We start from the raw sequence: 15,153 nt of genomic DNA, 5'->3' as shown, positions 1-15,153 counted from the left end.
CTATGTTGCATGTTCTAGACAACAGCTTGCACATGCCTGCCACTGTCTATGGATAAATTCTTAGAAGTGGAATTACAGGTACTGAGTAATTTGATGCTAATTTTAAGGCTTTTATCAGGACTGTTCAGTTGCCCTCTAGAGGGTTTTTCCAGTTGGCATTTGAAAATTCCCTTTTTCCTAAACCCTTACCAACATGGGATCTTTTCATTATTTTTTCTTTTTTGCTATTTTGGGAAGAAATAAATGGTATCTAAATGTCATTTGAATTTTCATTTCTTAAATAAGTAGGATGCTAAATTTTTTTTCCTGCTTATTATCTCTTTATGTCTTTTATGAGCTGTTGTTATGTGCTTAGTCCTTTTTTTCTGTTGAGGTATTTGTTTTTTTTTATTATAAAAGTTCTTACATAGAAATTATATGAAACTTTTTTCATAGTTTACTTAGATGTGCTGTAAACATTTTCCTGTTTTTCATTTGTCTTTTTGTTGTTGTTGTTCTATAAAAGTCTTTCTTTTCTGGTTCACCACCGTAGTCGAATCTGCTTTCCTTCTTGAATTTTTCATGTTGTGAAATGCTTAAAACAGGTCTTTAGACCCCAAGAGAACTCATCTATGTTTTCTCCTAGTGCTCAGAGTTCTGTGTCGTTTTTGTTGAATAAAACTCTGAGGACCTAACTGTGCTTTTCCAAATGGTTAGCCAGTTGTCTACTGAAGAATCCCTGTCTCCCCTTGATTTGCAGTGCAGTCTTTGTCATATACTAAGCCCTTAGCTGTGTGATGGGATGGCTAGGAATGTCAGCACTGAGGTAGGAGGTGGAGCTGGTTATTTGTTTGTCTTGCTTTGGGGGTGGTAGGGGTCTACAAGAATAGTTAGTTTGGAAACCGTCTGTCAGGATCCAGGACCACAGTTCTGGTGCAGAGGTTTGCTCTGTGTTTGGGGAACACTGTTAAGAGGGCCATTGATGGGAGGCAGCTGTGTCAACATCTAACTGTGGAAGATGTGAAGGGACAGGGAGGAGAGGGGCAAGTGCGGTGAACACTAGGTGGGGTGGCTGTGTGTCAGGGGCTTCAGAGGAGGGAGGGGGTGAGCCTTCAGTCCCTTCAGACGCTGAGATGGTGATGCTGTCTACCCAGTACGTCACCTGTATTCAGTATGTTCATTAGGGAGATTTACCAATATGTGCAGCCCCAGCAACACTGGTCTTCCCTCTTCAGCCTGAAGGCCCTGCTGAAAGGGCAGGCTGGGCTAGCATTCTTTCTGTCAAATGCATTCCTGTTTGCTTGCAGAGAAACAAATTAGATCATATTCAGTTGATTTCAACTCACTGTGAACCTAAATTCTATACTCCTCAGACACCTACGTCTGTGTGGTGGCTGTAATCATTTTGGGGAGTCTTTTGATGTCATGGTGTTTTGAAATCAGGAAGAAAATTTATGAGGGTACTGAAAAAGAATATTTGTTTTATGCAAATAAAAAGATGAAACTTATTAGAATACTAGAAAAAGTACAGAAGATCTGGATGGTGAAATATTTTCTAGATTGGTATTGAAGATAAAAATTTGATTATAAGGATTTTGTATCTGTGAGATGACCAGTCTGGTGAGATTCTGTGAGATGACCGTCATGCTTGTCAAATCAACGCCGCCTGGCGATGGAACTGGGCCTGGGGAAGGGGCCTGCCCTCTGCAGGTGGCGTAGGCTTGAGGCAAGGGCACTTGGTGCTGAATCCGCAACTGGCTTTCTGGCCGGCCCCTCCCCTTCCTGGCCTTCATCCCCAGGGAAGTATTTCATACGGATGTGAATGAAGACAGTGTTGATTCAGCAGGTTTGGGGTAGAAGTGGGAAGCAACCTCAGTGTCTAATAACAGGGAACGGGCGGCTTGTTAAATGCTAGTGTTTGTACCATGGAATTCACGAACGCCCAAAGTTTTCTGAAATGGTGACAAAAATAAATGTGAAAAAATGTATAGCACATTTCTCTACTTCTGTGAAGAAAAATGAGTGTGCATCACACATACCTGTGTGTGGCCTAGAAAAGAGGCTCCAAAGTATGTGTCAGGTAGTAACAGATTATTTCTGGGTAGAGTTTTATATATCTCTCTATATATACGTATAGATACCTTTCATTTTGTTTTTGTTGTTTTTTTCTTAGATGAGTATGGATTGTTTTTAAAACAGAGTAATATTAAAACAACAACGTTATCCAAACATGCTACATCCTAAGTGATGTTGATGTGCCTTATTTCCACGTGCTCATTTTCATTCTCCTTCAAGTGTAAAGTGGACTAGGACTCACATCTAGAAAAATGTAAATGACGATAGTGTCTTCAGAAGCATCCACAAAGAGAATTCACAGTACTCTGAGGAACAGTACTTTAGCTGCAGTTCAGTGACGTAGCACAAAGGAGTCTGTGGGCTCCTGGTTGGCAGTGGGGCCTGGAGAGTGCAGACCTCCTCCCGGGAGGGTTCTCGGCTCCTCCTGCACAGCCTGGGCCCCAGGAGTAGCAGAGGCGGCAGAAGCCCAGCGGCCAGTACCGTCTGCTGTCAGCCCTGGGGCCTGTAGAAGGGTCCTGCTGGGGTGTGGGCAGACTCTGCCTGTGAGAGCGGCACTGGGCATGCAGTGTGCAGACCCTGCCGCAGGGGCAATGGGAACCCGAGCCTGACCAACCGAGTGAGCGGTGAAACAGGGCGCTAGACAGGGTACGTGAAAGGCTTTGGCCCACGACGTGCTTTGGAGAGCCTGTGATCTCTTGCTTCTGTGTTGCAGCCTCCCAAAGTGAAATGCTTGACCAGGGTCTGGCACCCCAACATCACAGAGACGGGCGAGATATGTCTCAGGTGAGTTCCCCTGCCCCCATTCGCGTCTTCTGTGCTGTGAGCACCGTATGTGGGTGATGGGCTTTCTACATGTTATCTCCACGGAATAGAGACTTCGAGGCTGGGCCGAGACTGGAAAGCTTCGGGCTGCACTCAAGTAACCGGAGTCGCCTCCCGGCACCCCTGTCTCAGCCTGGCCTCTGCAGTCCACCCAGGTGCCTCCTTGGAGGGCCCTTACCCTCTCCCCTCCGAGTGGCTGATTTTAGCTAAAAGGGCAAAATATGATTAATGGAATCCAGGGGGAAAATGTGGATGGCAGGCCTCAGAAGCCCTGAGCACTTGTATTTAAATGCCTTCTCTTGTGGTTTTTCTTTTTCCTTTTTTTTTTTTTCCTGAGCTGTGCCGTGTAGCGGGATCTTAGTTCCCCAACCAGGGATCGAACCCAGGCCCCAGCAGTGAAAGTGCAGAGTCCTAACCACTGGACAACCGGGGAATGCCCTAAATGTCCTCGCTTTACTAAAGTAGTCTCGATGTGCTCAATCTTCGGAGTAGTATGAGCTTTCCCAGAGCTTCATGTCAGTTGTGCATGGGTCCCCGCCCTTCCAGTGGCAGGTGGTCAGGGATCAGCGATTTTCTAATTCTTAAGTGTGCTGGTCACTAACGTAGAGAACCAGAGAAGTTGTGTGGTGGTTGTTTTTAAGTAAATTTAGCTTGTGGACTTTATTTTTCTGCGTCTTTCACTTTCTCTGGTAAGGCAGTGTGGTTAACTTGCAGGGGTTCTGGTGCCGGATCCCCATGCCGAGTCCCAGCCCCACCACTGGCAGCGGTGTGACTGTGGGAACCTGGAGAGCAGGCAGGGAGGGTTTCTTTCTGCGATCTGTGATCTGGTCCTTCCACAGGCCCCGCTTCTGTATCTGCTCCTTTACCCTCTTCTCCCCACATGTGCAAAACTGTGACCACTGCTCCCTATGAGGACGATTAGTATCCATTTTCCCATTTTATTTTTGTACGTAGAGCCCCCTTTTCTTTCATATCAGCTTCATTTTTTTAATAGATAGTTAATAGGAATGCCCTGGCAGTCCAGTGGTTAGGACCCTGAGCTTTCACTGCTGAGGGCCAGAGTTCAATCCCTGGTCGGGGAACTAAGATCCCACAAGCCGTGTGGCATGGCCAAAAAAAGACCCTTAAAAAAGATAGTTAAAAATACACTTTATAAGAGTATACTTTTTGAAAGTCATCTTCCCTTTTAAGTATCTGTCCTTTCTGTCCTTTAAGTATTGAAACTTTAAAAATTTGCTGTCTTCAGTTTCAGATTATAAGTGGTTTCTGGTCCGATCTTGTTTCCCCAGGCTTTCACCTGCACTTGCTCTCCTGGGAGCTGGCCCCACGCCATTTCCTGTCACGCCCCCTTCTGTAGTCACAATTAGGTCCAGGGAGGGAATTTCTTTACTCACTTTTGCTCTCTTCTGAGAAATCAGATTACTAGCAAAGTATAATAAGGATATAGCAGATGGTACTCTGCTACAGAAGCCAGAAACTTTAAAGGAAAATCATTGATAGATTTAGCCACGTTAAAATTAAAATTACAAAAACACAAAATTGAAAGAGAAAAGATCACCAGGATTACATCCTTTGTATGTAAATAGCCCTTTCGATCAATATGAAAAAGATGGGACATATCCACTGGGAAAATGAGCATCAGCTCCAAGTAGGTGATTCATAGGAAGGACACAGTGGGCAGTAAGCGCATGCAGGAGGCTTAGTCTCCTTGGTGATTGGAAGGGCATGTGGAAGCAAGGGGATGCCTCTCACCACTTCTCAGACAGGGTACAAAAGCAAAGGGGTGTGTGTGTTTGTGAGAGAGAGAGAGAGAGAGAGAGAGAGAGAGAGAGAGAGAGAGAGAGAGAGCAGGCTCCCTCATCCTGCGGGAGGGTGCATGTATCTGTACACCTTTTGTTGGTCCTTCAGCTGTAAGGCCTGCATTTAGCTTGTATATATCCTTAGACCTATCAGCTGCACCTCTGGGAATTTAATTGAGAGAAATAATGTGCCAGATTTATGCACAAAGACCACCTCTTTGTGAAAAACTAGACAGTGTCCAGTGATGGTTTTGGGCACAGCTGACTCATGGCATCTCCTGAATAAAGGGAATGACAAGCCTGGCCCAGCCACTCCTGGTCTACAGTGACTGCTGGGGAGCGTCTACCAGCTCTGACCAGTGGCTGATACTCCATGGTGCCTGGTGTAGTCACAGGGGTACTTGCCTTTCTTAGTAAGATTTGCTCTGTTCCCACCAATGCCCTGTACCCTGCACTTGGCTCAGGGTCAGAAGTGCCATGTCTGGGATTGGAGGGCCCAGGACCATGAACCCAGTGGTTGCACTTCAGACTTTTTTTTCCTAGAATCCAAGTTTCCATTGTAGTCCCTGGGGCATCCTCTTTTCCCTGTCTGTACCCTCTCTGATGGCCCCATGGCTGTCACCTGAGCTCCCTCAGGACTGCCATCTGCTCAGGTTGGGCCAGAACTTCCACAGTGACTGTGTGCTTCCCCTCCATGGTGTCACGCTGTGTTACCCTGCCCAGAACTGTGGCCCCCAGACATGGGCACACCTGGCCTCCAGAGGCAGAGGCCTCTGGCCCTGGCTGTGCTGTTGACAGGGAAGCTTAGAGGGCACTGACTGGTCAACCCACCTGCCCTCCATCAGCTAATGTTAGTTGAGGCCAGACACAGTGGGGAGCAGTTCACATTCTCTGCTTTCTGGGGTTCGCTGGCTGGTGGGGAGACAGACATTAAACAAGTAAACAAGCAAGGATGTAGCTAAAATTGCAATAAGGTCTATAAATGAAAAGGATACGCTAGGTCAGAAATAATTCTTTCCACTGCCTTAGTAAAGAAATCTCTTGTTGGAACATATAAACCACCAAAATTTGGCAGTTGGTTCCCAAAAAGTTCTTCAAAAGTTGTAGAGTTTTTATCTCAACAGCTCACTGATACCTCTGTAGGGTGGAAAGATGTCCTCCGGGTAGATGAGAGTAGGGTATGTGAGGTGAGTTTTCTTTTTTCTTGTTTTCTTTTTACTGCTCAAAGTAAGCCATGGGTTAGTTTATTTATTCTAACTGACCTTCATGGACAATTAAAATTATGGCATTAATTCGAATTCTACATTTTTATATTTTCTCCTGATCTTCATTGATTTATGTGTATTTGAACATGCTCTGATTCAGAAATTTTCACAGTAACAAGTATGATCTGGAAAGCCTCGTGTTGACGTGTTAGCTTAGGAACTGTTGGGTTCAGTTGAAAGCAACAGCATGATATAATTCAACAAGGCCAAGCTCCTTTTTTTCAATAAATTTTAATTTTTCAAAGTATGAAATGGTTACCTATATGAGAGTATATGCTGTGCATTTGCAGTTGATAGATCCAGCTCATGTCACATAGCCCCTGTGGCCCATGTGCACCTTCCCTGAGCATGGTCCTCTCACCTACAGGTGAGAACCTTCCAGAATTTGTGCTAATCTACCTTTATTTTTTTTAATTAATTAATTAATTTATTTATTGGCTGCGTTGGGTCTTCGTTGCTGCACACGGGCTTTCTCTGGTTGCTGAGAGCAGGGGCTACTCTTCATTGTGGTGCACAGGCTTCTCATTGTAGTGGCTTCTCTTGTCGTGGAGCACGGGCCCTAGGCATGTGGGCTTCAATAAGTGCGGCACATGGGCTCAATAGTTGTGGCCCACGGACCTAGCTGCTCCGTGGCATGTGGAATCTTCCCAGGGCAGGGCTCAAACCCGTGTACCCTGCATTGGCAGGAGGATTCTTTACCACTGCGCCACCTAGGAAGTCCTAATCTACCTTTATTTTTTAAACAGCTGTATGTGGGCGTGAGCCCCCAGCTCCATTTGGGGGCATGTGCCCTGGGGCGGGTGCTGCCTGGCACCTTGGTTTCTCCACTGTAGGATGAGGCCCCTCCCTCTCTGGTCTTGGGGCACTGAGTGAGTGTAGGGTCGCCCTGACACACAAACAGGAAGCTCTGCTGTCATTCTCGTCACCATCCTTTTCTGAATGTTAAATTGACAAACACACTGTGTGTGTTCTGTTTTAAGCATGCTTTTCCCCTACTCAGAAAGGCATGAGACAGAGAAGGCCTTCTGCAGTCAGACAAGAAGCTGTGGAGCCACAGAGGAAAGACGGGCTGCGCGAGAGTGCACCTCCCATCCGAGCAGCTTGTTGGCCCTGCCGGCATACCGGCGTCTCAGGGACTGGAGGCCACCCCTTGCTGACTGCTGTGCCTTTCTGTGTCTGTTGCAGTTTACTGAGAGAACATTCGATTGACGGCACCGGCTGGGCCCCTACGAGGACATTGAAGGTAGAGTGCGATGTCTTTGCCCGTGGCCTCCCCTGGAGGCCCCTCCCTCAGGAAACCAGCCTCCTGTAAGGACAGCGATGTCCACGCTGGCTGTCCACATGGGTGGCCGGGCCCCCCCTGCCCCCCTCCCCCAACTGCCCGCCTGGGGATGCTGGCCAAGCGCTGGCCCCGCCCAATTCCTCTCTCCCTACTTCTGTTCAGTTGGGGGAGGGTGTCGGGTCATCTCCCCTTCCCTCTGCCCTTTACCATGTATGCATCAGTGGTTTACTGTTTACACTCTGGTCTTGTTCCTCCCCCCAGTCTTTGATAGTTGTCTAGGGGGGCTGCAGAAGTAGGCCCAGTTGCTTCTGCAACATAGCTTGACTGGGTTTCAGGGTTGCATGTCATGGGCGCCCGCATGAGGCCGCCGTCTGCTTCACCTTGGGGCTTTTTAGTGGTGCTGTCCATAGGCACCTGAAGTTTCTCCACATGCCTGACCTTTTATCAGAAGGAGTCAGGACTTTTGACCAGTGTTCACTTAGTAGTAAGCAACTCCCTGACTTTTGCCATCATTTTTGACTGAGTAGTGAAACAGTTCCACAGTCATAGCCTCTGCCTGTCTGCTGTGGGGTCCATTGTGCCCAAAAGAGCTCTCGTTTGGGACTGGTTCAGGGGCATCTGTATTCCCAGCCTGCACTTTGTTTTAGAACAGAGTCATGTCTTCTGGGCCAGGCCTGTCTTCCCTGGTGACTATCCTCCTCTGACACTGACGGTCCCGCCTTTCAACCTGAAAAGGCCGTGGGTGTCCAGTCAGCCTGTTTGTGAAGCCCTGAGAGATGCTTGGCATATCATGCAGGCGCTATCTCTTGCCTCTCTCTCGCCTAACGTGTTCCCACACGTGTCCACTTTGGCTCAGTCAGACGTGGATTATGAATATCCCAACTAAAACCACTCATGTGTCTGTCTGTGCCAAGTGCACAGAAAGCGAGCAATGTCTGGTAGCGGGGCTGCTGCACTGGATGCCATCCCTGGGTTGCAATGGTGGGCCTGCGCAGGACTGGACGTTTGCTCCAGGCTCTTTCCCCACGATTCTTTGCAGATTCACTTTCTAGGCCCTGCCTTTTAACCTCTGCAGAAAACTAACCTCCATTACATACTGACTTACTGGTTCACCTCTTAGAGACCAACCTCACCTGAAACTTGTTTTCTTTCTTTCTCATTTCAGGATGTTGTTTGGGGATTAAACTCTTTGTTTACTGTAAGTATATTGACCAAAATCCCAAGTTTTTCTCAATTCCTCGGTCTCTTGGTTTTAAAGATCACATGAAGGATAACACAAGGGAATTGAAAACAGCACCATGTGCATACTGAACCCTCTTTTCTTTGGCACTTTTGTGAGTCAGAAGAACAGTGAGACAAAAACTGAGGAGGCTCAGGGGTGGTCATGGGAGCGGGAGGGGAGAGAGCAGAATGTCCCCACTTCCTCCCTGCTGGCATGGCTGCCTCGCCTTCTGGAGGCAGCACAGGCCAGTTTCGTTCCCTTTGGTCTCTTCCACGTGGGTTCTTCTGAGCCTGGCCCGTCCCACACTGTCCGCTCTAACCATTAGCTGGTCTACAGCCACCTTCACTCCCAGGTACCCCAGTTTGGGTGAAGGAGTGTGTAGTCACTGACCTTTAGGCTTTTCACAAACCCAGAACCTTAGAAGTATTCTTTTAATCAGTGAAGTTTACTGTCCTCAGAGAATAGCACCTCGCAGGCAGTGGGAAGAGGCATAGGAGAAGGGGAATGTGGGAAAGCTGGTATTTGGGTTTTTATATAAAGTTATTTCTTCCTTTGAGTTTTGGCTTTTTGATCATAAAGGAGCTATAAAAGAAATAAGCTTCAGGGATCTGTCTCTGGGGGACAGATGCTGTTCTACTTTTGGTAAAACCTAAGGACCCGCCATGAAAATAAGCCCATCCTGGAAAGCCCACAGGATGGCGGGCCTTTGGAGGGTGGCTGCCTTGCCCTGTTGTCCTTAGCCAGTAGAAAACAGCAGAGCCTCAGGGGAGACTCTTCAGTGCCTGCCTGCCTCTGTCTTCTCGGCTGATGTCACCAGGTGGTCCTGTGACACTTCTTGATTTTAGGACCTACCTTAAATCTCCAGGAGAAGGCAGAACCCAAGGGGTACTGGGCCATCGAGACAGTTTTCTACTGGTCTCAGTCATTCTGTTGTGATTGTTTTGGGCTTTGTCATTGACGTGAATGATGTTTTACTTCTGGAGATGTGGAGGATGGAGCGTGGTTTAAAACCCTCATGGCAGTTGTGCTTCTTTTCTTTTTAAAGGACATCTGGTGGGTCCCCATCTTTCCAAACACTCCAAACCTTCCACATTCTAGAGAGCCAATCAGAATTGCTAATTTAGTCTATAATGGTTATTCCAACTAATATATTCATTTTAGGTCAGATATATGCTAAAGAAGACGAAGAATTCTGTGTGTCCAGTGTAGTCTTTATATGTACTGAGATTCTCGTGGGATATGTGCTTTATATTTTTGCCTGTTTCTCGGACTTGGAATCTGATTTCCCAGCTGTAAATGATCAAAGAGATTTATAGTTTTTCCTTGCTATATTTGTGACATATTGGTCACACCCATATTTATTTCCAAGTCAGGAATGCAATCCCCAGATTAAACATTTCTCCAGAGGAGAAATACAGTTGTCTTTACAGTGATCCATTGATGGCTTTGTAAAGCAGTGACTCTTCATAAGAATAAGTCTTTCTACTCTGATCTTTAAGAAGAGCAATAGGTAGTATAAACACATGGCTTCTGGTCTGAAGTCTATCGTTATCCGGGGTGGGGGTGGGGGGGAGTAGCCATTCCAGGGCTTTTCTAAGGTGGAGAGGTGCTTTCTCCTGAGCCAGGGAACACTGGCCTACTGGCACCGTCCTATGTTCGGTCCGGTTGCAGACGTCATTCCTGCTGGGTTGTGAGTGTGATGCTCATGGAGATGAGTTAAAGATGAAAGGAAAATCCAGGCAAGGTCAGAATAGAAACATAGACTTAGAAGGCAGAGTTGTTAATCACAAGTAAAAGAGAAAGTGAATTTTTATGGAAAAAATGAATAGAATTGTTATTCAGAAATGCCCAGCACGAGTGGTTTGTCATTCCTCAATTATCACAAATAGCACTAGAAATAATGGGATTGCTCTTTCCTCCCCAGACTTTGGATAATCATGTGTAAGCACATGCCTGCCTTCTTTCAGTCGCCTGTTAATCACCATGCTGAAAAAGGTACCACACATTCAGTGCTTCTACGTCAAAAGAACTTTAGTTCTCAAGAGTTTTCTCAACTCTCTAGGTCGTTCTACTATTTCCTGATTAGGTTTCTGTTGCCTGCTTCATAAATTGAAGACTTGTATCAGCAGAAAAATGGGTTCTTTCCATTGTTTACTTTGACTTTCTCTCTTTTTAAGGATCTTTTGAATTTTGATGATCCACTGAATATTGAAGCTGCAGAACATCATTTGAGGGACAAGGTAAGCTAGTAACAGGAATATTCTAGGTTGATGTATTTGGTGAAAAGATAATTACTGCCCCTTGATTAAATAAGTATGATATTGGTGTGGTGGAATCCAGGACTAGAATTTAAAGCAGTTTCTAAATGATGTGTTGTAATAAATGTGAGTGGTCTCCGGAAAGTGTCTGACCCAAGGTCAGACAAAAGTGTTTCTATTAGGTGTGATTTCCAGATAGAGTTCAGTATGAGTGATTTACAACAGGCAACGATTGCTTTACCTCATGACAGTGTAGGAACACAGAAGGGAGGATGAAGGGTGCCCCCCGTACTGCATCCCGACCCAGTGGGCTGCACCACCCTCCACACCTTCCCAGAGCTCAGGCACAGGCCAGCCCACAGTGATGGGGTTGTGTTTATTATTCTGAATCTTCAGTTGCTGTTCTGTTGTTGTTGTTCATTTGTTTTCACTTTTTCCCTCCGAGTCAATGCATAAACTATATCACTCATTCATTTTAGGAGCTATTGAATAATCGTCCTTGGTGTGGTTGTACCATACTGTTCTCAACCATTCTCTTATGGGTGGGCACTCAGGTTTTTCCACGGGATTATTTTCTAGCTACAAGCAACAATGCAGTAACTGTCGTTTGTACACACGTCCTTACAAAGCACATGAACAAGGCATAGGATCTGGAGCAGGAACCCGGGAGACGGCCATGTGTGGCAGGGATGGGGCTGCTGGAGGTTGTTCAGGAGCTGGTCATTCTGAAGCAGACAGCATTGCAGGGCTGACTCTGTTTAGTCATAGCCCTCACATTTCATTTTCTGAACCAGATTCCCTGCTCATCCTTGCTGCCCCCAGGAGTCAGCCACCTAATGCTGTTGGATTGGCTGACATCTGAACATAGGATGTTCTAAATGCCATCAAGTTGGTTCTGAATATGTGCTTAATGTTGAGAGCAGCTGCTTCTGTTTATGAGACCTACTGCGTGCCAGAGCGCATGGGCTTTTAAATGTGCCGAGTGCGATGTTCACCACAACCCTGCCTTAGCAGATCTAAACACGCGGGTCCTTCTGAGAGCAGCAGCCACGGCTCATACCCGTCTGTGGTCCAGAGTCCTGGCCTGACCCAAATAGCGGGCAGAGGTGCGAGAGCCAGGCCCCCCAGCACGTGTCCTGACACAGACTCACAGAGCTTCCAGCACACGGGGAGCAGAGTCAGGCAGTGACCCCAGAGGATCAGCGGGTGCCTCTGGTCGGGCAGAGGAGGCCGTTTCCTGCTGAGGAGGCCAGGGGGCAGCAGAGGTCTTCAGTCTCACCGCTCACCCGCCTTCAGCAGTCAGCCATCCGCACCCTCCAGGCAGCCCTGGCTGGACTGTGTAGCCCACGAAGCCTTGGTTTGTGTGCTATGCTGACAAGCCTTGCAGGCGGGCCCCCGGGGCTGCTCAGGAGGCTCCGTTCATGTTCTGATTCCACCTGTCATTGGATGTCCCCACTCAGCACTGACTGTTGTAGCCCCTGCGGACTAAACCTTGTAGGGGAAAGAACACCCTTACAGAGCCAGGTGGAGGAATATGTTACAGTTGTTTATCTGTTTATTGTTCTTGGAAGTGTGTTTCCTGCTGTTTGTGTGAAACAGGATAAGGCTTACAGTTCACAGGCAGAGCTTGTCTTATTAAGTGCTCCGCGGGTATGGCTGCTGCTGTTTTATGCAGGTTCCCCGGGAAGCCTTCTGATAAGATGTGACTAGAGGTCAGTTGTGAACCATGAGGACGTCAGGAGGACTATCCCAGAGCACCTCAGCAGCGGTGCAGAGACCCTGAGGCAGGCCCGTGCTCTGGTGTTCAGGGAAGCGTGTAGAGGCCTGAGACTGGAGCAGGGCCGCGGGAGGACAGCAGTGACATGGTAGTAGCAGCAGCCCTGAGTGGCCCTCCAGGTGTCAGGCTCTGTCCCTCCAGAGTGCGTTTGTTCTCGCAACAACCCCACGCGGGAGGGACTCTTGTTGTCCCTGATTTGCTGCTGAGGAAGCAGGGCCACCAATAAGGTAAAAGACTCACCAGGAAGGGGCAGAGGCCAAGGTATGAACCCAGGTGGTCTGGCTTCAGCGTTCATGGTCTTCTCTTGTGTCCTCAGAGGAGGGAGGGGAGGCTGCAGGGCCTGTTCTGGGGGACAGCTCACCTCCTGGATGAGATGACGAGAGAGAGGGGATTAAGGCTGAGCTGAGGCACCTTTGGTCCTGGGGTCAGACGTTGAGGGTGGGGGTTACCTGCGGGATCGTCACTCCACATCCCAGGAGCTTTGGCCGTGGCTCCTTGGTTTCTGGGTACCGTGGAAATGACCGTGTAGGAGTTTTGTTGAAGGCAGCCAAGGCTTCTGTGCAGCCCGCCTTGGCTGTGGGCGGAGGGCTGTGTGGGAGCCTCCGAGCGCAGTCCTGGGCCCCCTGGCTGTGATCAGAGCTCACCCCTTCCTCACCTTTCCCTGAACCCACCCCCACGTTGAAAGAGTGAAGTCAGTGTGGCTGAGGAGAGCAGGCTCACTGACCGCGGCCTCCCCAGGGTGGCCCTTGCGGGAGACGCGGCTCAGGGCAGCCACCAGAGGGCATGCATCAGGCCCAGGGGCTGTTCCTGTTACTGGATGGGGCTGAAGCCGTGGGACCCTGTGGGCAGCCGTGTGGTGGGAGTGAGGGGGTTGAGAACCTACCTTCCAGCCACATGCTGTCCCGCCACCCAACGCGGGTGGGCGTTCTGAGGTGGACAAGCTCCAAGTCACTTATGGCTCAGACCGTCCCAGGGGCCCTTCCCAGTCCTGCAAGACCAGGGAATTTTGCTTCTAACCTTAGAGAGAAAAGACCTGGGGACACACTTGGGGTGTTGGCTCAGATCTGAGGTGCCTCTCTCACCTGTGCTGGCCTGGGAGATACCTGTGTCCATACAGCCTTTTTATACCTAAGGGATCAGCCTAGGCCCCCAGCTGGCCTCTGCTTGGTACCTAAGGAGGGGCTCTGTAGCAAGCCCACTTCTCCTCTGGGGTAGGGCAGCTCCCTGATGGTGGCCTGCTCTTGGGCTGTAGGCAGCAGGGTTCCAGGGAGACAGATCTGGACACAAGGGTCCTCCTGAGAGCAGCATCCCCGCTCATGGCCGTCTGTGGTCCAGAGTCCTGGCCCGACCCACCTTGTGACCTTGACCACACTGGTGAATCTCACTCTCCCCGTCTGCAGGACGAAGGGTCTTAGGTTCCCTTCTGCCCAGAACTTGTTTGCGTCCCCACCCCCAGCCCTCCCAGCACCCAGGGTGGCCCGGAGATGGCACTCAACCCTGAGGGTCTCCGGGTCTCCTGCCACCTTGGCAACTGGAGGATGGAGGCCAGATCCTCCACACCCTCCCAGGAGCTGCCAGGGGTCCTTGGCTTGGGGAAATCTGACTTGTTCCTGAAGTGTCGCTCCCCCCACTGACTCACTCCCCCTCTTCCCCCTCTCTCCCTGACCCCTCTTGCCCGCCAGGAGGACTTTCGGAATAAAGTTGAAGACTACATTAAGCGCTACGCCAGATGATAGGAGGAGAGGACTGCGGGGCTGGGAACCATGCGTTAGAAGTTGGTCTCCAGCTGAAACGAGAAGGGAGCCTCCTCCCCAGTCCTTGGCTCCCCTCAGTCCCGCTGGGCCGTCCGAGGCCTGTGACCACGTTGTCCTGAGGAAGAACCTCTTCACAACTGCCCATCGTAGACGGAGGGTTCCACATAAATACAGCCAGAAAATGTGCTTGGGGTTCTAAAGAGTTGTCTGCTTCCCTTAACATGTTTACCTTTTTGAAACTGTACTGTATAGGCTGTTGATGGGATTCTCAAGAAGTTGTCATGAACCCAGCATCGAGGCTAGCGCTTGCTTCCCCCTCCCCCACAGTCAGTCCCCGCACAGGTGATGCTAATGACGTGCTCAGTGTAGCTCGCAGATTGGCCATCAGAAACCCGCTGCAAACTGTGATCGGATGCGAATTCTCTTAGTTCCTTCCACGAATGTTGGCCCTGCCTAGATGTCGTGAAGCTTCCCAGAATGCATAGTCATTCACTGTAGATCTCTTACTGAAATGCGTATTTTATTTAATGTAAGTATATTTTGGAACAGATTTGTAATTTGTACGATTTAATGCTTTAATTATTTTTTTCTATTCTCATTTAGTTTGTATTTTCATTGTATAGAGCAGACAGAAAGATGTTGGGTCAAGCAACTATTGAAGAGAAATACAAAGAAAATATGAAAGACACAGTATTCATCCTGTCCAAATACAACAAGAATTTGGCTTTTAAAAATCAGCTCTTGTTTTCAGATCCAGATGGGGCAAAGAAGTTGCGGGACCCTTTGAAGATAGATATGGATGATTTAAAAATAAACAAACAAACAAACAGAAAAATAGCATGCTGCCCAGAGGAAACTGGCTACAGCCCAGCCCAGCTGGGGACTTGATGTTTCTGCAGTGGTCGTGTGTCTGTGAGCC

At 48.6% G+C, this 15,153-nt stretch overlaps 1 protein-coding gene across 5 annotated transcripts in view; it reads left to right on the top strand.

Annotated features, from left to right (window-relative positions):
• UBE2F (ubiquitin conjugating enzyme E2 F (putative)) overlaps nt 1–14,918 on the top strand; it is a 90,904-nt gene extending 75,986 nt beyond the window's left edge. For all 5 annotated transcript variants that reach the window (XM_057745961.1, XM_057745963.1, XM_057745958.1 and 2 more), the window contains 5 exons: nt 2,768–2,838; nt 7,127–7,184; nt 8,389–8,421; nt 10,623–10,685; nt 14,163–14,918. In XM_057745961.1, coding sequence (XP_057601944.1) covers nt 2,768–2,838; nt 7,127–7,184; nt 8,389–8,421; nt 10,623–10,685; nt 14,163–14,213 — 276 coding nt within the window. In that variant the 3' untranslated portion in view covers nt 14,214–14,918. The remainder of the gene's footprint in view (nt 1–2,767; nt 2,839–7,126; nt 7,185–8,388; nt 8,422–10,622; nt 10,686–14,162) is intronic.
• Nucleotides 14,919–15,153: the final 235 nt, after the last annotated feature.

This window comes from Hippopotamus amphibius, chromosome 8, assembly GCF_030028045.1.
Source record: "Hippopotamus amphibius kiboko isolate mHipAmp2 chromosome 8, mHipAmp2.hap2, whole genome shotgun sequence".
Classification (NCBI taxonomy): Eukaryota; Metazoa; Chordata; class Mammalia; order Artiodactyla; family Hippopotamidae; genus Hippopotamus; species Hippopotamus amphibius.
This window is presented reverse-complemented; position numbering and strand designations above follow the sequence as displayed.